At 41.7% G+C, this 26,962-nt stretch overlaps 1 protein-coding gene across 2 annotated transcripts in view; it reads right to left on the bottom strand.

The window, feature by feature from the left end:
- NDUFA10 (NADH:ubiquinone oxidoreductase subunit A10) overlaps positions 1-26,962 on the bottom strand; it is a 44,675-nt gene that overhangs the window by 16,263 nt on the left and 1,450 nt on the right. Inside the window, exons 3-9 of one of the 2 annotated variants that reach the window (XM_049807053.1) lie at positions 26,165-26,380; positions 25,257-25,343; positions 21,608-21,729; positions 18,885-18,964; positions 14,948-15,002; positions 6,635-6,720; positions 3,187-3,302 (exon numbers count right to left, since the gene is read on the bottom strand). In XM_049807053.1, coding sequence (XP_049663010.1) covers position 3,302; positions 6,635-6,720; positions 14,948-15,002; positions 18,885-18,964; positions 21,608-21,729; positions 25,257-25,343; positions 26,165-26,380 — 647 coding nt within the window. In that variant the 3' untranslated portion in view covers positions 3,187-3,301. Of the gene's footprint in view, positions 1-3,186; positions 3,303-6,634; positions 6,721-14,947; positions 15,003-18,884; positions 18,965-21,607; positions 21,730-25,256; positions 25,344-26,164; positions 26,381-26,962 lie in introns of those variants that run through there. The other variant, XM_049807052.1, reaches the window with a different exon arrangement.

Genomic DNA, 26,962 nt, shown 5'->3' with positions numbered 1-26,962 from the left:
TCTCTTGTGCAGAGAGCAGAGAAGCTAAGAATTTTTATTTGAACAAGACCACGTGCAGGCAATGTTTAAAGACCTTGCTGAGCTCAGGCTTAACAGCACAGGTGGTGGAAGATCCACTAAATACATCAGTGAATAAACATCGCCACCCCTTCTTCCCACAGAAACGGGAGAGTCCACTCTTTGCCAAGTAGCAGCAGATGTTCTGGACCTTACAAGTCTGTAGGAGAAAGCAGATAAAATTTGTCCAGGCATATGTGAAGTATAACTTGACACACATAAAGCAAGTCCAGTAGTCAACCAGTCTGCAGTTAATCCATTCCTTCGTGAATCTCAGCCAAATGGCAATTACAGAGGACAACTCCCAGGCACAATTTATTTTAGTCAGTGGCCAAGACAGAAAACCTACTGCTCTTAAAACTTCTTTGCTCTCACAACCACTGCCTCTAAAGAAACCGCTGCACAACAAAAAAACACAAACCTAATGCTACCAAAGATGGCTTCTCCAGCCTCAGCTCTGCACCTTAAGAAATAACTTTGAATACTAACTAAAAGCACCAAAGACACCTGCCACAACAATGTCTTTAACCACAAAACCACATTCACTTGCCAGAACTAATTCACTGCTCAGCAGGAAGCATTTAAAGACACCTTTTATGTTTCCTTAGTTTTCTTTCTCTCCCCCAGCACAAAATTATCACTATTTATTATTTTCTGGCACTTAACCATGTTTTCTTGAAGCAGCTTTCATCATGCAGTAGCACAGCTTCCCAGAGTGTGCTTTACCTACCCATAAGATTATGCAACAATTCAACCTAACAGAGTATTCAAGTGACTGCATGGTCCTAATACTGTAGGAACATCAGATTTTTAGCTCACCATCACTGCAACCATCCATAATCCTGTTAGCTAGAGCTCTTCCCATTGCTATACAGGAATCACACTCGCAAGTACGTTACAGCAATGGGTAGCTCATCTCTTCTCCAAAAGCACCTATTACACACCTACTTCACACATTATGTCCAGTACAACACACACAACCAGATACTGAGGAATTGGTACTAACACATTCCTGCATCTCTTCAGAGGAGGAAGTCCTGTTTCCCTTACAGGCAGCTTACAAGAAGGATACACAAATTTTATAGGGAACCTGCAGAAACCTGATGACTCACAAGTATTATAAGCCATCCTGAAGTTAGTGCAGCTCTTTCATCAGCTGGATATACTTTCTAGAACTTCTGTTTCCAGGACCTTAGCGTTTTTTTCCCCACCTCTGTATAAAACAGAGTCCTAAGATGGCCTATCACAATGAACATTAGAAAGTCTTATGAATGTATTTGCTAAAGGTGCAATATAGGGTAAAGGAAGTAGACTGGAAGAAAAATAAACCAGTCAACCAAACAAAAAACCCAGTTTGCATAGCCTGAGCCATGATTTCTCAACAACTGATGTTGACGTAGTCAAAAACTGAAGTGACAATACACACAGTATTAGAAAACTGCACTTCCTACCTAAAAGCATTCACTGGTCTAAGAGGCTTAGAGCCAGCAACACAAAGCATATTAAGTTAAATTCTGTGCTTAAACATGTTAAGTAACTTGAGAAATAGCAGGTAGATCCCACTGGAAAACAGAAGATATTCTCGCGCACCTTGAAACTAGCTTCTCACCAACCGGTTATTGTGTTTCAGGTTTGAATCTGAGTGGGTGGCATTCATTCCTCTGCTCTTCACACCCTTATTACCTCGGCCAGGGCTCCGCAACCCCTGCTGCGGCTGGCTTCCCTGCCTCCCGGGGGTAGGGTACAACACGTGCAAGTGAGCCAGCGAGCGTGTGATACGCTCATGATTTTGCCCATGCTTGTGAGAGGAGGGGAAAGGAGAAATGCTCCTGACTCATGCCACAGGCACATAGAGCTGGGTGGGAGAGATGGTTCCTGCATCCAACTCTCGCCATACTGACCTCCTCTGTTTCTGCGCTCATACAGCAGGCACATAGGACAGCCATGGGCTGTGTGTGTCCCCCAAATGTCTTTCCTTGCCTGTCATTTCTTCCTTGCCCATTTTCTCCAGAACTTAGTAAAGACAAGACAATGACATACAGACCTTCTGCCAAAGGGACTCCACCATTTGGTTAGGCAGAAAAAGTATTCCATGCCCAAGGTGAACCATGGCCACTCCCTTGGTGAGCAACAAACACTCACCATGTACATCAAGAAAGAAAAAAGAGCTTTCCAAGTAAAGCAGGTCTGCAAGAGAAGGTGAGAAGGTGCAACAACAGTTCTTCAAATCTATAAAAAGCCACTGCAAAGAGGAAACTACAAAGAACTATTTCAATTGAAGCAAGAGAAAAGTAAGGTGCTAAAGGAAGGAGTTTTTAATAGCACCAGAAGTTTTACAATTTTACAATTACAAGTTTACGAAATTTTGGAGTCTCCATTACGAAAAGTTTCAAAAGCAAGTCCGATACACCTCCTGCAAGCATTCCAATCCTGCTATTTGAAATCAAAGATAGACATTGAAACATGGAAACTTCTTCCCTTTGCTAAGCATGCTCAATTACACTGTGAAGCAGAGCTGAAGGGTCACTCTCCCTCATTCACTCCCATGCTTCATTGTTGCAACATTTCATTTAACCAGAGCAAGATGTACAGAAAAGAGATAGGAGCCAAGCTCTGGGGTTAGGAAAAACTCCAAGAAGCTAAACAAATGTTAAGAGAACTTAGAAATTACTAGTTACTGCACATACAAGGTCCTTCAGTAACAACTTCAAAATATATGTCTCACGTCCTGCCAAGTACAATACTGGAGGATTTACTACACAGGGTTTGTGGCACACTAATAGTTATTAATGAACAAAACTGAACAGATGAGAGTGGCAAACTATTTCATGGCTAGATTGTTTCCAAATGGAAACAGATCCCCTTTTCGACAAGATAAAACAAATGCCAGTACCTTTTTTAAAAATTAAATTAGTGGTGGCTGAAAAAAGCCAAAGATTTGTCCACACAAAAGATGTTCTACTCTAGCAAATTCTAAAGGAGCTGCAGGGATGTAACAGATTTAACTGTGGACTTGTCTGATGAAACAAGTCAAATGCAGTAAGCTCCGCCCACACAGGCGATGTTACACAAACTACAGCTGTTCATTCCAAAACATTATTTATTTTGCAATGCATGTAGACAGTCACACGATTTCACTGGGAAGGGCACAGATAAAAACATGCTTGAGACAGTGCAGTGGCAACAGAGGAACTCCTTGAGACATTTCAAAAAGCCAGCAGAATGGTTTCTGTTGAACTCAGCACCTGGAGAGGAAGGAACGGTGTGAAGAGCATCCTCTCAGAGATCCCTCCAGCTTACATACACAAATATATACATTTTTAACCTTTTACCAAGACATGCCTCAGTCCCACAAGCACACTACTCTATTAGGGCAAGGGAAAGAGTATTCAAGGGCAGGGCAGGGAGATAAAAGGTATCATTATGCAACTGATTTTATATAGGTACGGCTCACTGGTTTGATTAGCTTACTTATTTGCATTACCAAAGTAGTCAGAGGCCCTGCTGGGATTTCTGTGCATTAGACCCGATATACGTGCAATGAAAAAGTTATCCTCACCCCTGCCCATCAGCCCCCTTCCCCCAGACGGGCTGGTACAAGCTGAAGGTGGAGGAGGTAAAACTGCCAACAGCCCCCTCAGCACCAGACTGGGATTACAGCTGCTACACCCTACCTCCCACAGTGGTACCCAGTCCAAGCGTGCTGCCCCTCTGACAGCGTCAGATCTGAAACAGCCCAAGTCAGAATCAGTGGGCTGTGCAAAATGCTGGGAGGTCAGCAAAGGAAGCAATTGCAGATGGAAAAACAGACAAATACTGCTTCGGCCTTCCAGAAACACCCACGAGAGGGCAGCATGTGCCAGCATATGGAACAGGCAGCCCATCAGGAACGTGCTAAAACACTCTTTCCAAAGGGAAAAATTACTGTAGGCATGGGACACCTGAAAATATGCAGAAGGTTGGGTACCACAAGCTCTTTGCTACTTGGGCATTGGAAAAAGCGAGGAAAGCATCAGCTTTAACATTCATGAACTAACACCCGAGTTTGGCATTTGATGCTCCAGGACACAATTCCAACACTGAAGACGTGCAGCAGACTCGCTGCAGCATTTGTTTGGTCCTTACACATTTGTCCTCTGTCTGGCACTGGGCCTGACATGTTTTCATGAGTGAAGTTTGTGCAAGCTGTGATGGGAGACTCACGTCTGTCCCACACTTCTGGAGTTAACATGAGAAAAGATTATGTGCAAACCTACACATTTTTATAAAAAGTTATAAAGGTGCTTTTCCCAGGCTGCCCAACATATTGGCCACAATCTCCTCATTCAGCTGAGCAAGGCTTGAGCACAAAACTGGCATAGGATCTGCTGTTACACGTTTGATCAATGCCCTAATACCCCCGCACCAAATGAAGATTCAAAGCAAACACCAAGCACATTCATCAGATGTCCAAATACAAATGCTATCTTGACAATGCTATTCTGAAGGCAAGGGGAAACAGCAAAACTCAAACCATGAGAACATTTAAATTAGCAGTTTGTTGCATTGTAAGATCTTAAAACAGCCACACGCTGCCATTAGAAGAAATAATTTCATATTATCTACAATGACAGGAGCCTTGTACAGGAGATTCTTTCAGCCTTCCCCAGGGTTCAATGAAAAATTGAGTTCTTAACAATGCAATTTATTCCTTTCTACAGCTGTGAAGTAGAATTTCCATACAATATCGTAATACACTGCTCTTTAATTGTATGCTTTCCTTTAACTCCCTCCTACACTCTGCAATTAATAATCACTTCTTAGTACCTGTACCAGTGTGAAGCTATAGGAAAACAAGCAACTTAACTATAAAGAAATACGATTTTGATAGTTTTACAGGGTCTAAGTTACCAGATGCTATCCTTTAATTACTACACAAAGAAACCCCTTCTTAGATACTGGAAGGGCACCCGAATCATGACTTCTTTCTCTTAGACACCAACCAACACTGCTCTTCTGCACTCTGTCTTCACCCCTTGATAGAAGGGCCATAGAAAAGGAACATTATCTCTAATTTTAGGAGGCATTTGAAGTTAACAGAACAGAAAAGTAAAAGGCAAAGAATATCAGAGGCCTACAAAACAGTTAAACTTACTACTCCAATGCCTGTCACAATAAAGACAGAAATTCAAAGGCAGATATTCAATTTAAAAAAATCCCTGTTTCTATTAACCTGTGAGATAACCAGAAATTAATATGAAAAGAATAGAATTCTTAAATTTTGTTTTAAAAATGTAGTAACTATACTGCACTTGCTACCTGCACATTCAGTCTAAAGATTAAGTTCTATCAAAATGGGAAGTCTGTCTCACTTCAGTGCAAGGTTACCTCTATTAATAGTCTTACAAGTGTAGATCTTACAAGTGTAGATATATTCTTTATACACGGTTATCCAGAGCACATTTTGTTGATCAACATGACTTCAGAATGGGACTCCTGATGCTTCATCTGTACTACATGGATAAAAGTGTAGGTCTGATCTCACGTCTTTACATACACGTCAATGGTTTGGTTTAACATATTTTGGAGTTTGGAGGGCTACCTCTCTTTTCAGCATTGCTACAGGGACACATGCAGCCCCACCAGTAGCACTCCCCAGCTGAATTGAAAGACAGATAATCATGGAGTACTTGCAAAGAGTTATTATAATCAAATTTGATTCTATTCCAGCAAGGCGCTTGCCACTATCTATGGAGAGATGTGATCTCTTCACATCTAATTAGACAGACAAGGATCTTTAACAAAAAAAACACCACCACAACAAAAACCCACCCTTAAGCTGCTGTACTTTACATTCCCCCTTGTTATTATGGAGAATGAACAATCTAACTGCAATACTTCATGCCGTGAATTAGGATTAAAGCTTCTACTTAGGATTATTTACAGGGAGTCAGAGGAAAGGAGGAAAAAAAGGACTTATTGAGCCGTCACCCAAGTTAGCTTCATTCCTTTCCCCCCCTCCATACTCTGTTCAGCCAGCTTCTTGACTGCTGGAAAGATAATTTAAAAGCAGACAGCATAAGTTAGTCTAGTTTTAGAAAAAACACTAAACACAGCCAACCTAAACAGCACCACATATAAAACATGCTACAAGGTTGCTCTGTCAACAAGCTTTGTTGAAGGATGTCACGCTGCCAGGGCAGCGCAGAAACCACCACACCAACCACATAAATGCTCTGTTTTAAAATTAAATGCTTTTGGGTGATCACCCAGGAACAGAAGCACTCACAAAAATACCTTCCTAAGGGCCACAGGTCACAGCACTTAGGAAATGCCTGGAGAGTTCTTGTCCTTCATTAGTGGAATGGGATCTACTCGTCTGGAGTCTCTCGTCTAATCAATTATCATCAGCAGCAAAATGCCATACCATATTACAGTGCCAAGCACCGACATTACAAAAGCCTCTATTGCTGCTGACTTCTGACAAAAAAAACCAAGACAGAGTGCAAATATAAACGTATTTGCACTTTGAAAACTCAAGGCTTTAACATCAGATCTCAGGGAAAAATGTTCAGTTACTGGAAGACATCATACTTACTAAAGTCTCAAATGATGGAAAGAAACATCATCCTGCTCCAGCCATGGCCCCTTGTCAAACTTCAGGTACTCAATGTCTTCAATTACCTGGAATCAGAAGATAAAAATCACACTAAGAGGTGGTTTGACCAGAACATCCAAAAATCAATGAACATGCCCCCCAAATCAATAAAACAATCAAAATATATTATTAAACAAGTCACCCAGCAAAAAGGCTTCACTGCTAAAGCTGTATTAACAATACAAATGTTTAGCGCTAACAAATCATCTCCCAGTCATATTTCTTCTGGAGGTCGTAGCCCTACCATAAGCACTGGGCAGACACATGGGGGCCAGCTCTAAAGTTCCTGGCGCTTTCAGCCTTGGTGAGCAGAGGATGGCAGGGAATACATCAGCTGAGAAGTGCTTTATTTCCAAATTCTTAACTGATCCAAGACACTCTTCCTCAACCTGCCATTGGGGCTGAAAGGAAGCAAAGAAGGTACAACCCCACCTCTAAGGTAGAATCAGGAGGAAACAGAAGTAAGTCTAAATTTAACCCCCTTTTGTTGCAAACAAAAAACATTATGCTACATAGGAAGCCTTCCTCCCCCCTCCCCCCAAAAAGGCTCAGTGGCATACTGACTGAGACAGGTTGAAGAGCAATTATGGCAATTGTCTCTCAGTGTTGCTGTGTGTGGTTCACATCACAGAAACCGAGGCATGTTTACACTTGGAGTAGCCATACTGACGGAAGTCCAAAGGCTCGCGATTTCATCGGTCATCAGGACCTACCCATGCATGCATGCACCCCAAGCAGAAAGGAAAGGTAAAACTCACAGCTGAGCACCCAGAACCATTCAAACAAGTAACACCAGCTCAGCAAATAATTCTTTCAGCATCCCCAAACTTATCAATCCCATATTTGAGCTTCATTTGCAGCCTAGCTCCACCAGAAAACAGATCTTTGCTGGTCCACTGGGTAATTGCTTAACACAAGCCTGAGGTTATCACACACGACTGACCAGATCTGAAGAAAACCTGAACTAGTGTTGGGAGGACGCATTTAAGGTTCAGGATGAGGCGGAGATAGTACCTTGATGCAACTTGGGAAGGAGTGGATTGTTAAAGCTCCAAACATCACTTTTCAGAGGCCTCTTCCAGAAGGAAAGGATAAAGCTGTGCGGTCAGGACCAAAATCCTGATGACACAGTGTCAATCCATTGACAGCAAGTAAGCAGATGCCAGTAATAAAGTGAGTGATAGAATAATAAATGAAAAATGCTTCTATTCTTTATTGTACATTACATCCACTATAATTATTCCCTGCAATCAAAACAAACACTAAATCCCATCTATTACCATTTAAAAGGCAACAGCAAAGTGCTATTACAAAGTAGTTTTGACTATAAAGGTCCACTCTATTACCAGAATTATGTTTTTATGGTACGAAATAATGGCTTAGAGATACGACTGCATGATCATTCTCCTTGAGGCATTTACTTTTCTTAAAGACTAATTTTGCTGATAAAGATGTAAAAAATACAGTTGACATGACATCACCAAAGCATATTTAAAACTTCAAGCAAGTTTAGATGCTCTTTAACCATTCCTGATCTTTTACAAAGAGACAAAGTTGGCAAGCCAGATAACGTAGCTGAGAGCATAAGAAACCTACTTTTCACATAAAGAAAAAAGCCAAGAAATCCACCTTTTGATGCAAAAACGTTCCAGTCCTCAAAAAACACTACAGAAAACTGCACCACATACATTTAGAAGAGTTTTCAAAATTTTATTTAGAAACTGCTTCTTCCTACCAAAGTGCTGTAACATAACTCCCCAAGACAAGCATTTAAAGATGTAAAAAGAAAGAAGGGTATATGTAAGTTAGTTAAAATATCCATTATTTATTTTAATTATTTAATTTAAAAGCTGAACCTTCACCATACTTCCCATTAGCCATGCAAAAGCAATTACTTCCCTACCCCACAGCAAAGCTTTGGAAACTCCCCGCTACGGCTGATGACAGGACTAAGAATAGAGTTGCTAACAATAGGGCTCAGAATATCTTGCAGGGAAAAAGAAATCTGTATCCAAATTAGTTTTGCACACTCTTATTATCATATCAGAAGATATCTCTCCCAGCAGCTCCTTAACAATGGCATCAGCCTCCCAACCAGGCTAGAACAGCAGCTTCTTAATTTATAAGGAATGCCCTGGCACCCCCTGGGAATTAGCAGCAAATGAATGATTTAAACCTGATTGCAGCACAACTTGTAATAATATCCAGGAGAGATCAGGTCTTAATATATTGCAGAGCATAGCAGGATTTAGAAAAAATGGTTTCAATAATGAGACCCCTTACCGTAATCTTTGCAACTAAGCCAATACGAACAGCTTACAATTTCTAAGCTCGTTTCACAGTAATCTGATGATTGCTGCTGTTGGAAGACTTGAGGGGGTGGCAGGCAGCAGAAGGTGACACTGTTCCTATTCATATCATTTCTGGGGACAAAGACACCAAACCCCAATAGGTTGTGCTGTCAGCTGACTTCTCCCCAAACTACTTCCTTGTAGGTCTTTCCTTTAAGCAAGAGACGGACACAAGAAGCAATGCAGTCTACAAACCCACAGAGTTCAGAACACAGCTTGCAGGAAGGAGCTCAGCCCACATACAGCACCTACAACTGAAAAATTCATGCAGGCTAGCCCTGGAGCCTTTCAATTCTGCACTTGCAAAGGGCACAGCACAAAGTTGGTCTGTCAGCAGCCTCCCATCTTCACCATCTTCTCCAGTTAACACAAGCTGGTGACACTGAATAAAACTGATACATAAAACAAAACACTATCCACAAGCAGAGAGGAAAATTTTGGTTAAGTTTTTAAGTTATTTCCTTTCTACTCCCACCTCTTTTTTAATATCCAAGGCTTTTAAAAAAAAATAATTAAACAAACCTATAGATAACTTTTTATTCCCAGTTTCATCCTCATGTAAAAGCAGCCTGAAACACCCTATTGAAGCTCATTTCAGCACTTACTACTGCTTTAGCAACTACAACCAATGTTAATTACAATAAGAAACCCCGTGTTGTGGTTTAACCCCGACTGATCTTTTAAAAAAAACAAACCACAAACACCACACTTCAGAAACAAGTCATTTCTAACTTGTGTATGTCTGCTATAAGCAAATCAAAAGTCATTAAACTATAAGGTCACAAAAAAATTAAGCTCCCAAATCACATAGCAAATAATCTGTAGACTGAAGCTAGCTAACAGTTAAACATTGCTATCTATCAACAGGATACACCTGTGTAAACAAACACCCTACAAGCCAAAGCCAAATCCCTCCTGCCAACACTTATTTCCAAATTTCAACTATTTCATTCCAAAGGTAACATAAATCTGAACAGAAGGGAAAAAACACAACATTATCCTTTGAAGTGGAAAGAGTACCAATCTCTATAGCTAACATCTAACAATGAAAATGATACCATCTTGTACTTTGACTTCAAAATAATAATCCTTCCTCTAGTCCAGATTTGTCCAACCAAATTAAGAACTACATCAGTGCATACTGATGACCTTATGTACAGTGATGACCCAAGATTGCTGAGCATGGTAGACTCTTTACTTGAGCAATAAGAGCTTTAGACTGACTTTAAACCCCGATTTAAAAGATTAAAATAAAATCTCTAGCAATGGGGTTTACTACAAAAAAAATCTAGGGAGGAAACAAACTGCTTTATTCTGACCACTTCAAGACATGATCAGAGAGAACGAAGGAGAGAAAACAAGCAAATAACCCCCCCCTCCCAACTTTCTCTTATTTCTTCTACCAAACATCTGGGGCTACCTTCTTGATTGAAACACCATGGTTCTCAAATCTTATCCTTTCTTTTATGTTATCTGGAAAAAAACTAACTATAATTGCTCTATGTTCTCATCCACACTCTGACCTTGGTTTTTTGTTCATTTTAGCTTTTTCCCATTTCGTTATTTTTGTCCTTCAAAAAAAAACAAACCCAAAACCTAAAACTATGTCAGAGAACATATTATTCCTGGGATGCTGATCCTTCTTGCCACAGAAGTTGCTTCTCACTGCAAAGCTGAACCTTCACTGTGGCTGCAGGCAAGTGAACTTTGACAAGGAATGCCTTCCAGCTGCTATATGCCTTACCTACCTGTATTGGTTTTGTTTGGCAAGGTTTTGGTAGCGGGGGGGGGTGGTGGGGGGGTGGTGGTACAGGGGTGGCTTCTGTAAGAAGCTGCTGGAAGCTTCCCCTGTGTTCGAGAGAGAGCGAGCCCATACTAGCTGGCTCTAAGACGGACCCGCCGCTGGCCAAGGCCGAGCCAATCAGTGATAGTGGTAACGCCTCTGTGATAACATTTTTAAGAAGGAAAAAAAAGGTTGGGACGGAGAGAAACTGCCGCCGGAGTGAGGAGTGAGAACATGTAAGAGAAACAAGCCTGCGGACACCAAGGTCAGTGAAGAAGGAGGGGGAGGAGATGCTCCAGGCGCCGGAGCGAAGATTCCCCTGCAGCCCGTGGTGAAGACCCTGGTGAGGCAGGCTGTCCCCCTGCAGTCCATGGAGGTCCACAGTGGAGCAGATATCCACCTGTAGCCCGTGGAGGACCCCACGCCGGAGCAGGTGGGTTCCCGAAGGAGGCTGTGACCCCGTGGGAACCCCGCGCTGGAGCAGGCTCCTGGCAGGACCTGCGGATCTGTGGAGAGAGGAGCCCACGGAGCAGGCTTTCTGGCAGGACTTGTGACCCCGTGGGGGACCCGCGCTGGAGCAGTGTGCTCCTGAAGGACTGCACACCGTGGAATGGACCCATGCTGGAGCAGTTCGTGAAGAACTGCAGCCCGTGGGAATGGCCCACGTTGGAGGAGTTCGTGGAGGACTGTCTCCCGTGGGTGGGACCCCACGCTGGAGCAGGGGAAGAGTGTGATCAGCCCTCGTCCTGAGGAGGTGAAGCGGCAGAAAATAACGTGTGATGACCATAAACCCCATCCCTGTCCCCCTGTGCCGCTGGGGGGGCTCGGTGGTGAAATCCGGGAGGGTAGTTGTGCCCGGGAAGAACGGAGGGGTGGTGGGAAGGTGTTCTGAGATTTCATTTTACTTCTCATTACCTTGCTCTGGTTGATTTGTAATAAATTGAGTTAATTTTGCAAATTGAGTCTGTTTTGCCCGTGACGGTAATAGTGAATGATCTCTCCTGTCCTTATCTCGACCCACAAGCTCTTTGTTGTATTTTGTGATAGAATGGGGGAGTGATAGAACGGCTTTAGTGGGCACCTGGTGTTCAGCCAGGGTTAACCCATCACACTACCCCAGAAGCAAGGGCACCTCTACCCTGCTAGCACTAAACCAATACTTTATTTTTTATGCACGTAAGAACAATGAAGCTGCGCTCTTGCTTTTTCACAGGGGTATTTCACAAGACTGAAACCTCAAAGATTCAGGAGCTATTTGGAAACAGTAACTTCAAGACTAAGAAAAAATGTGAAGGTTTACCCTCTTCAGTCATTTTTTTCCCTTCTTGAAAATGATACAAATTCATGTCAGAATTGTCAGCTGGTAAAGGTTGCAGGTAGCTACCTGAATGAATACTGTTGATCTCAGAACAAAGGGAAAGGCCTTTGCATTTTTTGAAGTTTCCAAAAACATGTCATTTTCAGAGATTTTAGAAATTTTGCAGTACTCCAAATGCAAGCAGTTGCCTCACTGAAGTGATTTCACAGTGAACTTATATTTACCTGCTGTTACACTGAAGCCACCAGCCCCACTTCTGTGGGTATAAACTCAAACTGCATTACAAGTCTACTGGTTAGTAATGATAACTTCTTATGAAGTGCATGAGTGTCCAGAAATCCAGCTACAACAGGGCAGGACTCAAAATGTAGCACACAACCATATTCTCATAAAGGGCTTAGAAATGCACAGCAATGCTGCTAACAGGGGTTAAATTTTTAGGACCAGGAAAAGTCCTTATCAGTATTTTCTGCTTCACAAAGCTTTTGCATGGGAACACGAGGATATTAGGTGCAGGCTATTGTCATGCATGATGCCAACTAGAATCCACACTTTGCTCTTCCAAACAAGGTCAGGCTTAAGAGAGGAGAGTTTACTGCAGACTTCCAGCTGAAACAGATTCATCACCAAATCCAGCAGCAGGAACCAAGCTCAAAGATCCAGGAGATACTTGCTCCCAGGATTGCTCTCAGGTTTTTTTCGAAAAAAACTCCTCCCAGTTTTATTGTTAACCATGACATTACATGGTGTGGAATATGCCTTTGGTCAGGTGTCCCAGCTGTTTCCCCTCCAAAACCTCTGCACACCCCTAGCCTAATCACAGGGGGCAGAGTGAGAAACAGACAGTCTTGACACCATGCAAGCACTGCTCAGCAATAGCTAAAATACCAGTGCATTATTAACACTGTTTTGGTCAGATCTAAAGCACAGCACCATATGGGCTCTTGCAAAGAAAATTAACTTGATCCCAGTCAAACCCAGTCCATCAGTAACTGAGCACAGCACTAACAGGCTACCTGCTGCAACACTCAGAAATGTTTTTTTTGGTTGTTTTGGTTTGTTGGTTTTTGGTGGTTGTTTTTTTTTTAAGAACTCCACAAAGGCAGTAAGCAGTCAGAAACCTCCCTTGCTACGAATGCCAAAGTTGGGCTTAAGGATCTTTAGTTAAGCATTGACTTGGAGGCTTAGCTAGGAAAGCCTCTAAGACACGTCCCATGGCAAGCTAGAAGTGCCCCCACAAAACTACACACAAACCTCCGCAGTAAGATGGCCTGCTACCTGCTGAATGTCATACATAGCGCAGGTGGGTGGATACGTGCTGGTATACTAAAGCAAATGTTGTTTGCCTTTTGCATCTGATTTGGGAAAGCCTGTTACACCTTCCCAACCTTATCCCCTTCCCAAACTAGTACGTTTTCCATGTCAGAGTAATCAACCTGCTACTTCTCTGTTCCCAGCTGGTTTAGGAATTAATCACATAACTGCTGTGCAAAGGTCTGGACCTATTTCCTAAAGCAAAAAGCAATATAACCAGCCTCATATTTCTTTTCCCCTCCAACAGAGCAGCCTCTAGAAGGATTATCAGAGCTTTCAAACAAGAAACACAGAGGATGAAAATATTAAAATCAGCAAGACATATCTGAAAAGATATAGTGCAGCTGAGATCCTTATTGCTACCACAGAATTCAAGTGAGCTTTGAGGGATTCACTGTGTAACTTTCATCCCTAGAACTGAAATGGGCCCACTCACTACAAACCTGTCCAGAATTACAAAACACTTGTTGCTCTTCTCAGCTGGGGACAGCAGCTACAAAGAAAATTTAACAACGTGGAAGCAGAAGGCTTTTAACCCACTAGTAGCCCTCCATGAGCAAGAATGTTTGCTGAAATAAGGCAAATACATTATACCTACTCCAAAAAATAACACAGTGGAGTAGGAGGAAGCAGTGATCTCACCTTAATCCTGTCACAGGATAAAAGATGGCTTACTTCTAGCAACGAGAAGGCAATTTATCTGGCTTGGTCCAGGGCTAACACGTCTGACAAAACCATTTGGAGAAAAAACTGCAGTTTAGATACCACATGCTAGCCAATACAGATGAATAACCCAGGGTAACAGCTCTGGTTATGCAGCTGTTTGCTATAACCAAATAACAACAAGCTTTTAGAAAACAACAACTATTTTTATCACATAGGAACCTGTGTACCAACCTGGATCACAGGAAGCTATACAATGGCAAATGCCAACAGAGAGAGACCTTATATTGGTAAAGTTTCAGCTGAATGCTGGGGGTGACTTAGCTCTTGGTTAATTAGTCATTAGTTCCCAAACTGAGCTATGCAGAGCCTTGCCCATCCCACCAGCCACTTCAAACAGGGATGCTGACTGAACAGCCAAACACGGTACAGCCCAGCAGGGACTCAGGAAATGCTGCTTCCACCTCCCTCACAGGATTTGCTTGGAAAAAATAAACCAAATTTGTAAACCCCTGGCATAAGTTACATCAGACAAAAGACACTAACAAAATTATTAGCAATAATCATGTGACCTAAAAGGGGTTTTGCTTGCTCAGCCAGCCAGGTATCTTGGCAAGAGGGATGGGGGATGAGATTTCCACTTTGATAAAACAACACTCACTCATCAAAATATTCTAGTACAGAGCCAGCCCAGATCTTTTCCATAGCAACAAACACTAAATGCATTAAGTAGTTAACCAAGTTTATCTAGGACAACATGTTCTCTTTACATTTCAGTCTTTGAAGTTTAAAAAAAAAAATCAACGTATGCAGCCAACTCTTACCTTCTCCACATCCTCTGCCTCAGTTGCTGTGTACTGCAGAACTTCACTGGTCTCGCTGCAAAGAGGAAAAAAATTGAATTCCCCCAATACAACTGCTCCACCCATCCTCTCCCCCCTGTTCCAAAATGAAGCAGAAATAAAAGTTAAAAGGCACAAACACAGAACCAGAATCTCTGCAATTTTTTAGAATGCTTACAGAGTTCTTCCAATAGAACTCCTATTAGACCTGTAAGTTGCTGCTTTTCTGGTGGAAAATTGTTTTTAAAGGGCAAATGGCTTGTGGTATCTACATAGTTTCAGTTCCAAAAAAAAAATCCCACCTATGAATTTGTTTCCGTTTCACTAATGTGGACACTTGCCCCAATTACAATTTCCTAGTCTATTTGAAGACAAGTGAAATTTTCAACCAGTCTAACCCAAAACTTCTGCAGACCTTCCTTTTTACAAGTCCATTGATACCTGTGAGTAATTTTTAAGAGAAGAATACATTAATTCATTCTTATTTACTAAGACTGAGCTAACTAAACCAATACAACCCAGGCAGCAGGATCTGTAAGTATAAAAACATTTAAAACAGGTAGTAGCTTACTGGTTACAAGATTCTTATTCATACAGCAGCCTTCATAGAAAAGTCACTTGCAGAGCTGGGCCACAAAAGGAATTCCTATATGAATATGTTTCACTACTACATACACAAAGCTGCCCTCAGTAACAGTTGTTCCCAAACCTGCTCTAGCTGCCCTGGCAGACCTTTCCTTTAGCTAACAAAAACTTAAGAGAAAACAAAATGGATGCCAAATGTGCACGGTATATCAAACAACACATAGCAAAGCTGAAGAGCATGGAGAAGAATTTACAGACTTTTTGCTTAGCACAACCACTTCCAAGTTTAATCAGGATTAAGGTTGGCAATCTAAGTTGTTCTAAATAGTCACATTATCAAAATAATTTATAATTGCAGCAGTCCAAACTAGTTCCTGGTCTGCATTAACACTGGTCAGTCAAAACAGCTCTGGTAAAAAAAGTTCATTTATAAAATGCCTTTTATTCCTACAAACCCCCAAGCTCTTACAGTCAGCCATTCAACTGGTGCTTGTAGAAGGGAAAATACTTAAAAGAGTTTGTTCTCAACTTGAGAACAAAGCAGAAAGCCTCACACAACTCTTCAGCCACAGAAAGAAAAGGTCTCCTTTCAAAGGGAGCTGCTGTGACAGCGTAGCATGCATACTCACATCTTCAAGATCAACTATCAGTAATCAAAGGGAGAGGTTAGACTTCATATATGCCAGAGGCAATTGCATTAACACAGATCAAATCACTTGATACTCTGCAGATTATTAGGGCTTTCATTAAGAGAAAACAGCTGCTCAGTGGAAGCAGTACTGGATATGAAAGAGAAGATTAGCAATCTTAGGGCTTTAGTCCAGGAAAAGAAAAACCAAACAAAAACCAAAAGCGGTCTGTTCAAAATGACAAGGTAGTACCTGCCACAGCACCAGGCTCACAAATCACTATCAAAAGACACATTAAAAAGACAATCATAAACATGTCAGACTAAAAAGGAAGCACCAATTTTAACATAGTCAAATATCCACTATAAAACACAGCACTTCAAGCAGTATCAAGTTGCTCCAATTAAATGGAACAAGATAACAGGAATTTTGCTAAGTAACAAACTACACTATTTTCCTCCTACATTTTCCTCCTACATTTCAAGAAAAGCAAGAGAACAAGCAAACATAAGCTGGAACATGGAAAGTATGCAGGAGTTGGTTCAACAGTCAACTCTTTTTAGCCTGTTTGAGCCAGATTTTGGTCATCCTCAAGAGTTAGGGAATCAAATACTTCTTAGTCTGCCTAGAGACTAATAGCCAGGCATGAATATAGTTTACTGCATCACTCTGCAAGCCAGTGAACAAAGACAGTTGAAGCTTCTGTATATTTATCCAATATACAAGCCATCAGCGAGACCCAGAGATGTACAAAGCTGAAGTTTCACACATTCACAACTCCCCCACATCAAGGGGACAGAGGCGTCCTTCTTCAGACCCGAGCACAAAGATTGATCTGACAAGCTATTGTAAGCCCATCTGCTGATGAGGATGCCAACCAGAGGGTGTTTGCTTAACAAGTGTACTGACCATGTACAGACAAAGGGGAAAGAGTTGAAATCACAGCAGGACCAGGTCTAGGATTTATCCTCACTAAACACCACGGTATATTTCTGGGGCTCGATTTGATCCAAAGAACAAGCAGCATTTTTCTCCTCACCAGTAAATTCAAAACAGTTCTGCCCTCAGGGGGATGACAGTCCCAAGGCTTCCCACCCTCCCTCTCCATCCTTAGCCCCTGTTTCCTTCTGAGCACCATATGCTGGCTGCTAACCTGTGGGGGACGCAGTGGGAGGCAACTGACCGTACATCGCACCATCAGCTTCTGGCCTGTATGAATGACAAGCTCAATACGAAGTTATTCAGTTCAATTGCTGACAGCACAATTACACTGATTTACCCTGGGAGATGGAGCAAGAAAGCAAAGGGAAACAAGCAGGCTACAATATACTTGAAGATCTACTTTGACTTAAACAGTCAAGTTCATCCACACACCAAACCTTGCATGATTAGATTGTTTTATGTAAAGTAGGCCTGGCTCTGTGACCTTTAAGAGTTTCCCCTTCCAGAAAGCTATCTGTTTATGAGGGACCAAGATTGCTTGCATTCATATGCTTTTAGATTTTTAAGACAGTTTGATTTTTGATAGACCTCTTCTATAGGAATTGGGACAGCTGGCAAACTGTAATAATTAGTCTACTCATCTCAAGTTTACAGTGCATTCATTCTTGCTTCCCAGTTAGAGAAAGCCAGGGGAGCCCAGAGAAGAGCACCTTTAGCCTCTAAGAGCTGGTAGCAGTGCAGTCTTTAACAGCACCAACAAGTCCATCAAATCCTTTTCCAATGCAGAAGGCTGTCAGATATATGCCTTATGAGGTGGAGAAACAGAAGCAGAAGAGGGAACGAGTCCTTACCCGAAAACCTCTTTCTCCTCTGATTTTGCATCACTATCAAGAAACTAGCCAAAGCTATGGCAACTGAAAGGTGGTTTTGAGAGAGAAAAATCCCAAACTTTCCAAAAAGGCCTGAGAAAAGTTTATATTGCATCACACACTCCTCAAGTCATGCAAACACACACACACTGCTATAGCCATTGCATTCTGGACATCACTCCAAGAAAACACTCCAACCACTGTTGTGAGCTAACAGAAAAAGAAACAAAGGTGTCAACACCAACCAAACAGAGCACTGTCAGAAGAGGGAGACAGAACTTGTTTTGCAGAGCAAACACAGACCAGATTTCTGCCTCAGCTGCTGAAGTGCTCTTAACTATGAATGAATTTATGCTTCCCTGTATCCAACTGCATGACAGCAAAGTTGCAATGCCCCAAGACAGCAGGATGAAAAAACCATACTGCGGATTGGGGCTCATTAGCTTTGTAACATTATTTGCAACATACTGTGGCAGGACTCCCTGATCTTAAAGGTCTTTTCCAATGTAAATGACTATGATTCCATGATATTAGATAGGTCAATTAATGAAGTCCAGTTAATTTACTATTGTACAACACTTCACCCACTCTTAATCTCTTCAGTCAAAAATCAATACTTTACAAAGCTCACACCTAAAAAGACTTCGTTTTTAGTTTTCCGACATTGTTACACTGACATCAGGCTTTTCAGATGCCAGAGGGAACTACACACAAGCACACGTAGTTAGTATGTCATGGATGCAATACCCCATTCATTAAGACATAATATTGTACCATGTAGCACAAAGAGGATTTCTTACATGACATGGGTTTATTTGCTTATATTGGCAGAGATTTTAGGATTTGCACTCATTTTTACTCAAAAACTCAGACAAAACAGTTTGGTTTGCTAACCTCATCTCCGGTAAGAAAGTTTTCTTGTAAGCGTCCTCAATGTTCTGGAGATACAAAGCAGACACCTTTTTCTCATATGGCTAGAAACAAACAGAAAATACTGTGAAATGAATTTTCTTACCAATGTAGATTCCAGTCTAAGCAGAAAGCACTGTTATACCATCTGTCAAGAGCTCACTCTTGTATTAGCAGCCAAATATCCAGTGAACCACATACACATTAATGTAAATTTTAAGAATTAAGACAGTTGGAATGTTTAGAATTTCTTATGTGGCTCTAAATATCTAGAGTACCCCAAGGAACAAGTCTGCATTAATCACTGCTTTACCATGTACTATTATGTCCATTGTTTAATAATTAGCCATATGAGTAACATCGTTCTGATATGCTAGTGAATCTAGAAAGAAAGGGAAAAGCAGATTCAACAGAATGTAAAAGCAAAATAAACTTTCTTGCAATTTATTTCAGTTTGTTACAGTAAACACCTTGTTTTCTCTGAGCTTGCATGAACTAAAAGTACCATACACCAACAGTCTCGAAAAGTTTAACTTTCCAAGGACTGATCCTAGCTACCTGCATATTCAAGTTACATATAATCGTTTAAAAAAAAGGATAACCATAGAACAGATTGTCCAAGTCTGCCTTTTCAATGACAAGGCCAATGTGCACCCACTTCTCCAGTTTCAGACACGTGCACAAGCAACCACCCACTCCAAAATTTGAGATTTCATGGCTATTATACCCACTGTTACACAGTTCGTCACCAGCAGCATCTGCCACATGGTGTACTTTAATGCCAGATTTGCAAAATTTCTCCAATCTACCAAATGTTCCTTCAATTCTAAAATTAAATTACATTTCCTGCTTGAAATGTTCATCCAAGATGCCCATTATGTTGGAAGGATCTATGTCTCTGCTAGTTGGGCTCAATGGAGGGCTTTTCTTTTTCCAGTGCCCTGCAACAACAGCATGCTGAGTACCAATCAAACACTACATGCACCAGGAAGGCAGAATTTCCAAAAATACCATCCCCAAACAAGCACTAGCATTCAGCAGTGCCACTGCCCCAGGGAAGTTACCAGTTACAGCAGCAATTTCTGCTACGTCTCAAAAATGCCATGGACCTTTATGCTTACAAGGGCAAAGAACTCACAGGTTCACAAGGGCAAAGAACTCACAGGTTGCCACAATACATTAAGAAGCTTCTAATTCTGTCACTGGAATTGCTAAAACAAAAAAGCTGTAGTTTTCCTATACAAAAGTATCTTGTTTGTTGAAGCGCAGAGGCACGTTCAGTCATGGCCTAAACTGCTGGAGGGCAGAAGGGGAGAGTCACTTGACCAGTAGACTAAGCAAGCCAGGCCACAGAGATCACAAAGCAGCAAGGGCAGCCTTCCATTTACAGCTCTGAAGTCACTTCCCTTCGGCAATCATCATTCTCCCTCTTAAATGAGCAGGAAACTGCAAAACGAAACGCTGCTAGCTCACCCTAGCACACTAACGTACACATACATGCTCCAAGAAGCAAGCATCGCCAAGCATTTAAGAGACCTGAGAATTTTTTAGTAATAAATCCAAGTTTTCTTTGAATCTGTCAGGCTTTCCACAGTTAGATACTTCACTTGACTATAATTTCCCTCAGCCTTTGAACAAGGTACCAGGTAAACACCATTTAATCCTCGTAACACATCTGAGAACAGTTACAAACACATGTCCAAATATCACAGGAGGGGGAAGAACTCAAAAAACCTTATTTAGATTAGTCATTATATAAAAACAACTCTACAGCTTTTCTGATCCAAGACTATTTCAATAACCCAGTAATCCAATATACTGATATAATGAGAAAGGTAATTTGAAGACAATGCTACAGGCCAACTTAATTTTCTTTTTACCAGTAGTCTCCATCCAATACTATGACTTCAAAAAAGACATCTTGAAGCAAGAACTATGCCACCCTCAAAGAAAACGTTTTGAAAGCAAAAGTGAGAATGTCCCACAACTGTCAAAGATCAACAATAGGTAAGGGTCAAATAGCATGACCTCAGACTAGATTGAAGTTGCACTAGTGACAAGAAGCAACTGTATTTCTTATGAACTTTATGCAACATTAGCCAGAAAGCTCCATGGATTTTATATCTCATGGAATACCTATACAAAATCAGTTTTAAGTTTAAAGTTGGTGGTTATGCTGTGTTAACACAAAAGCACCAAGCAGTAGTTCTCCTAATTTCAGAAAGTTAAACAAACTTGCTGATCACAACTGACCCACACCAACATCACCACGTCTGAAAAAGCAGTCAGCTGGGGAAGCTGGAGACAGGGACCACAGCTGGAGCTTGTGGCACTGAGGAAGTACAGATAATCTTGGAGTATATTGCAAGAAGCATATTACCTGGACATGACTCCTGAAATGGCAGCTACAAAGGCTGGTTTTTAAGAGCAGATGAATTTTATAGAACTTCTCATTACAGAAATAGACAGCATGCCGATGCAGTAAAAAAAGGTGGGTTTTTGTTTTTGGTTTTGTTTGGGTTTTTTTTGTTTTTTTAAAATCAAGCATACCAGAACACCCAGTCATCACCAACACAGTTCTTATACCTAAGAGGACAGGAAGCTTTTCTGAAGCAGAATTTTGCATCAAACCCCACTGAAATCACACATTAAGTACATAACTACAACAGACATTAATAGGTAGTAACAGTGGCAAGAGAGAAAATTACCTCTCCTTTCTCTTGAATCCTCTTCTGCACCTCTGGGACGGGTACATCTATATAAATGACCAAGTGAGGTGGCAGAAATTCACAAATGCTGATGTCTTTGATCTCCTTGTAGTGATCAAGGCCTGTATAAAAACAAAACCAAGCACACTGGAGAGCTAAAGGCAGCCCAGCTGAACGCATACGCACATTCCAAATAAGGACAAGTGCAACAGGAACAGCATTAAAATTGGGGTAATGAATCTGCAATCATTTCTTGAGTGTTTTTTCCTGCATTTGCTAAACACATTCTATTTGCAAATAAACCACATCCCCCACCTTTATATTTGTAGTCTCTTCTTGGCTGGTTTAGCAAGTTTAGGGTAGGCTTTTCCTCAAATAGGGTTCAGGAAGTTTTTAGAATAAAAAATCTTCCAGAAACAGAAAGTAAAACACAATTAAACTAAGAAGCTACAAGCACTGAGATGTAAGAATCTAACATCAGTTATATCAAAGGGGGGATTTATTTCTGACTTAAGTTTAGAGAAACCTAGGTTTTTCCTCTGTTGTTTAGAGACAGACCCTCAAAACATCATGGAGAGACTGCAGCACTCAGGTCACCTGAGGTGACCACTGGCTGGGGCTGCCTTCTGCCACAGCCTCATACATGAAATAAGTGGCCCTGTCCTACCACAAAGATGATAGTGTGGCAGAGGTTGTAATGGAATAAAAAGTCACATGCTTCAAGAGGACTTTGCAAGAAGTACTCCACTTCCCACCATGGGAGGAAACCCAAGGATCAGGCAGGCATTTGCCTTGCTCTCTGATGCATACACAAAATCATGCTGGGGTGAAGCAAGTATTTTAAGAGGTCACCAACCCAGCAGTGTCCCTCCCTCACCTGTACTGGAGGCATACTCTGCACTACTGTTACTCAAGAGCTCTGTGCTCTACACAAGCAACAGCAGACCTGTCCAAAAACACGACAACCAGACTCCACTTCAGAGGATAGGACTGGAGGACCTCACCTTCCCATACAGAAAAATGTATCTGAGGGGAGTTGGTCAGTTACGTGCAACTGGGTTTTTCTACCACATCAAATTCCTAAAGAATTTGGGGGGTCATAGCTTGTGATTAGGAAGCCATGCAGGTTCAGGGAAAGCATCTATTCAAGATGCTTACGTAGCATGAATAGCACAAGCTCCATTTGACCTGGCTGAAGTGCAAGCTGTCCTCAGTAAGACTCACCAGCTTAGCCAGAAATGTAGTGCCAGGCTTTCAAATTCAAATGGTTTGTGAAAAATTTAAAGCCTACTGTGCTTGGCAGCACAGTAAGCAGCAGTCAGCAGTACCTCTAATCAAGATGCTTGCTGCTTAAGGATTTCAGTACAATCCATTATTTGTTGTCGGAATTTTATATAAACTATAAACTGTGGTTGCTGGGCTTTGCTTGCCTCTCCAGCACAGAGCAGTTAAGACACAGTTCATTATAACCAGCTCTCAAACTCATTCAGCAAGAAGTTGCAACTTACGGGTGTTAAAAAACAAATACACAGCTCCTAAACCTAAGCCAAATCAGACAAGACAGCAGAAACCCAAGGCAGTCAGGGAAACAATTACCTTCACCTCAGGAGTAGCCAAAATGCCAGATTTGCTAAGAACAGGCAGAAACAGGAGTTTCAATAGCAATTTATTTAGGGGTCAGCTGATGACTGGGATTTACAGCTATGTTCTCCAGACTTTCAAACTTCCATGCAGCTGTAAGTTTGCATGTTTGGGCTGTGGCTGGTCTGCTACATCTGCCACATAACCGCACCATTCCTAGCCCAGGGATGGAGACTCTACAAGCCTGCCCACAAGGCACCAGCATAGAAACACTGTGCTGCTCAAGAGCTCGGTACCCATAACCCTGAACCACAGAATCACTGAGGCTGGAACATCTACAGATCAGCTGGTTCAACCACTCTGCTCAGAGCAGGATCAGCTAGAGCACATGGCTCAGGACTGGATCCCACAGGGTTCCGAATATCTCCAGGACAGAGATCCCACAGCCTACCCAGGCAACCTGCTTCAGGGTTTGACTACCTTCACAGCAGAATATGTTTTTTCTTATAAACAGAACTCCTTGTATTTCAGTCTGTGCCCTTTGCCTTTTGTCCTCTCACTAGGTGCCACTGAGAAAAGACTGGTTCCATCCAATACTCCTACCCATCAAATATTTATACACATAAATACCATCAGGTATTTACACACATCCCCCTGAGCCTTTTCTTCTCGAGACCAAAAACATCCCAGCTCTCTCAGCTTCAACTCATACACTGGATGCTCTAGTTTCTTAGTGACCTTTGCTAGACTTGCTCCAATAAGTTGACACCTTTTTTTCAACTGGTAGCCCAGAAATGAGCACAACACTCTAGATTTGGCTATCACCTCCCTTGACCTGCTGACAACACTCTTCAGGCAGCATCCAGATGGCATCCTTGGCTGCAAGGGCACATTGCTGGCTCACATTCAACTTGGTGTCCATCAGGACCCCCAGGTCCTCCTCTGCATAACTTTCTAGACAGTTGGCTCCCAGTGTATATGGAAAGCCTGCAGTTATTCCTCCCCAGGTGCAAAATTCCCTTCTGTAGAACTTCATGAGGTTAACATCCAACCATTTCTCCAGCCTGCCCAGGTTTCTCTGAACAGCACCAAAAACATACAGTGCATCAACCACTCCCCTCTCAATTTTGCATCACCTGCAAATCTGCTGAGGCTCCACTGTGTCCTGTCACACATGTTTTAAACCCACTTTAAACCTGGTTTGGCCCCAGTATCCTCCCCTGGGATACAACATTAGTGATTAGCTTCCAGTTGGACTTTGCACGACTTATCGCAACCCTTTGAGACCAGCAGTTTTCAATCCACATCACTACCCATATATTTAGCCCATACTTCATCAGTTTGTCAGCAAGGAGGTTATGAGACAGGTATCGAAAGCCTTGCTAAAGTCAAGATAAACAATAGCCATTGCTCTCCCTTCATGCACTGAGCTAGCCTTCTACAAGGAGCTGACTATCAGGTGTTTAAGCAGGATTTCCCTTTCATGATGACTGTTCTCCATCACCTTCACATTCTCCATGTTTGGAAATGGCTTCAAGGAGGATTTGCTCCATCACCTTTCTGCAGATCAAGCTGAGGCTGACTGGCCTGTAGCTCCCTGGATCCTCCTCCTTGCCCTTTTTGAAGACAAGAGCAACATTTGTGTTCTTTTGAGATTCAGAAGGGAGCTGGCCATTTAAGACAAGTAGGCCAAACATTGCTGACCCATTATTTACCTCCCACCTAATGCTGCAAGATCAAGGTCCGCCTGAGGGACCTCTAGTCTTCATCAGCATGCTCACCCACATTTCCAGGGAACTACAGAAGTCTGGCTGACAGGACACAAGCAATAAACAGAATACATGTTCTTTAACATATAAGCAGAACCGAAGACTTGAAGAAAAACCTGGCTTGAGGTTGGTCCGTGATGCATGGAACAGCAAGGTGCTAAGCACCTTATGAACAACTCTGAATATTCAAAGGAGCCCTTCTTCCAAGCAGGCATTTTTGTTTCTTTTTTGAAAAGTAAACTACCACACTTCCGACAGATTATGGCAAAATAAATTCCTTTTGCATGCAAGCAACTTACATCGCTTATGGATATAGCCTTGTTTAAACATTGCATCCAGAAACACGAAGTCGCTGTAGGGAGAGCGCTCCATCACCACACCTTGTCCTGCAATTGAAAGTAGGTTCCAGTCAGCAAGGCTCAAAGAGACTGCTGGCAGCAACATTTAAAATTAATGACAGTACTGCTCTTACAGTCAGTTTTCCAAATGCGTTTCTAGGAATTTTAAATAAAAAAGCAAGGTTTTGGCTCACACAAACATACTGCATATGTATGCTGAACATGCCTGCCTCACCCATATATTCTCCTACTGTGCCTACCACTACAGTAGCTAAGTACTACTGTATTTAAGGAGTACATTTACATGTGTCTGAAACTTTCTGGCATTCACATCTTTTCATCTTTTTTGGAAAACATTTATTAAAGCACAAGCAACAGGTAAATCCATGTTGGTACAGAAAGTCTTTTCTCACCAGAAGACACTCAAATTGTAACAATACCACCACACCACAGTATTTAATGAAATCAAAAAGACTGAACAAAAGACACCATCAGGAACTAAGTCTAGGGAGAACTTTAAAAAGGCTGTACAACTCACAGCTATCCTGGTATGTTTAAACATCTTGAAAATAATCATCAGGGATTGCCAAATTAAAACTAACAAAATCAGTAACTGGTACTTATTTCCTTTGCTAGAAATGATATAAGATACTACTCTAACAGAAAACACGCAAGGTAGTTGTCTAAATGGGCTGTTAACCTTTACTCACTGCGGGGGGGGGGGGGGGGGGGAGCATATAAAAAGCTTAACAATATTGAGCCATTCATTTTAAAATGCAGATACTAGCAAAGCACTTCAAAACAGCTTATTCACAACTTACACTTGGAAGTTAATTTAGAAGTGAAATTTATTTACTGTGAAATCTAACCTGTGGTCAGCAGATGCTCCAATGCATCAGCATACTGTAAAACACGATTACCAAACAGCCAAGCTTGCAGTCGATAAGAGTGTCCATCAGGGCATTTTGGATCATTGTAAAACCTCTCTAGGTTACAGAAACCATTAAATTTCTCATGCAGCAACGTTCTGTCTCCAGTGATTCTGTCTAGGTAATGGATGTCTGCTTCCGGGAAATATTTCATTCCTGACAAAAAAGAAACCCACAACAGAGCACCAATCCAAATAGTAAGTTTTGTTCATTTACAGTAAACATCTATTCAGCTCATTAAATATATAGCTGTACTTCAAACAGCTCTTGAAAACAACACAAAATCCTTTGGTCAATCATATCGCAAAGGGCAGATGAACCCTAATTTGAAGTATTGCCACCTTTCACCTCCTGAGTGAGAGCTGAGCTATCGTTCTAAATACAATCTTTTTGCCACCAATCCTCTAATCACCTTGATGCACTGCATACACCCATGCAGAAAATCCTACCTCTCAGGGTGCTCAGTGACTCCACCAGAGCTAGGAGCTCAGTGAGCAAAGTGACTTCATTAGAACTGAAATGTCATTCACAACAAATCATACCTACACAAGTATCCACAGATCTGACAAACATCCTGTCCTCATCTCAAGCCTCACCAACATTTTATTCCCCCCTTATCTACAAGCCTTCCACATTAACTGTGGCATTGCCAAACTAACAATTTGCTAGTCAAGAATTGCTGGTTTGGTGAACTGACTTTCTTTACACAAGAATGACAATTCCACGGTTAAATTCTAT

This window comes from Accipiter gentilis, chromosome 1 (assembly GCF_929443795.1).
Source record: "Accipiter gentilis chromosome 1, bAccGen1.1, whole genome shotgun sequence".
Lineage (NCBI taxonomy): Eukaryota > Metazoa > Chordata > Aves > Accipitriformes > Accipitridae > Astur > Astur gentilis.
The sequence above is the reverse complement of the archived record's forward strand: the minus strand, read 5'-3'. Positions and strand labels throughout refer to the sequence as shown.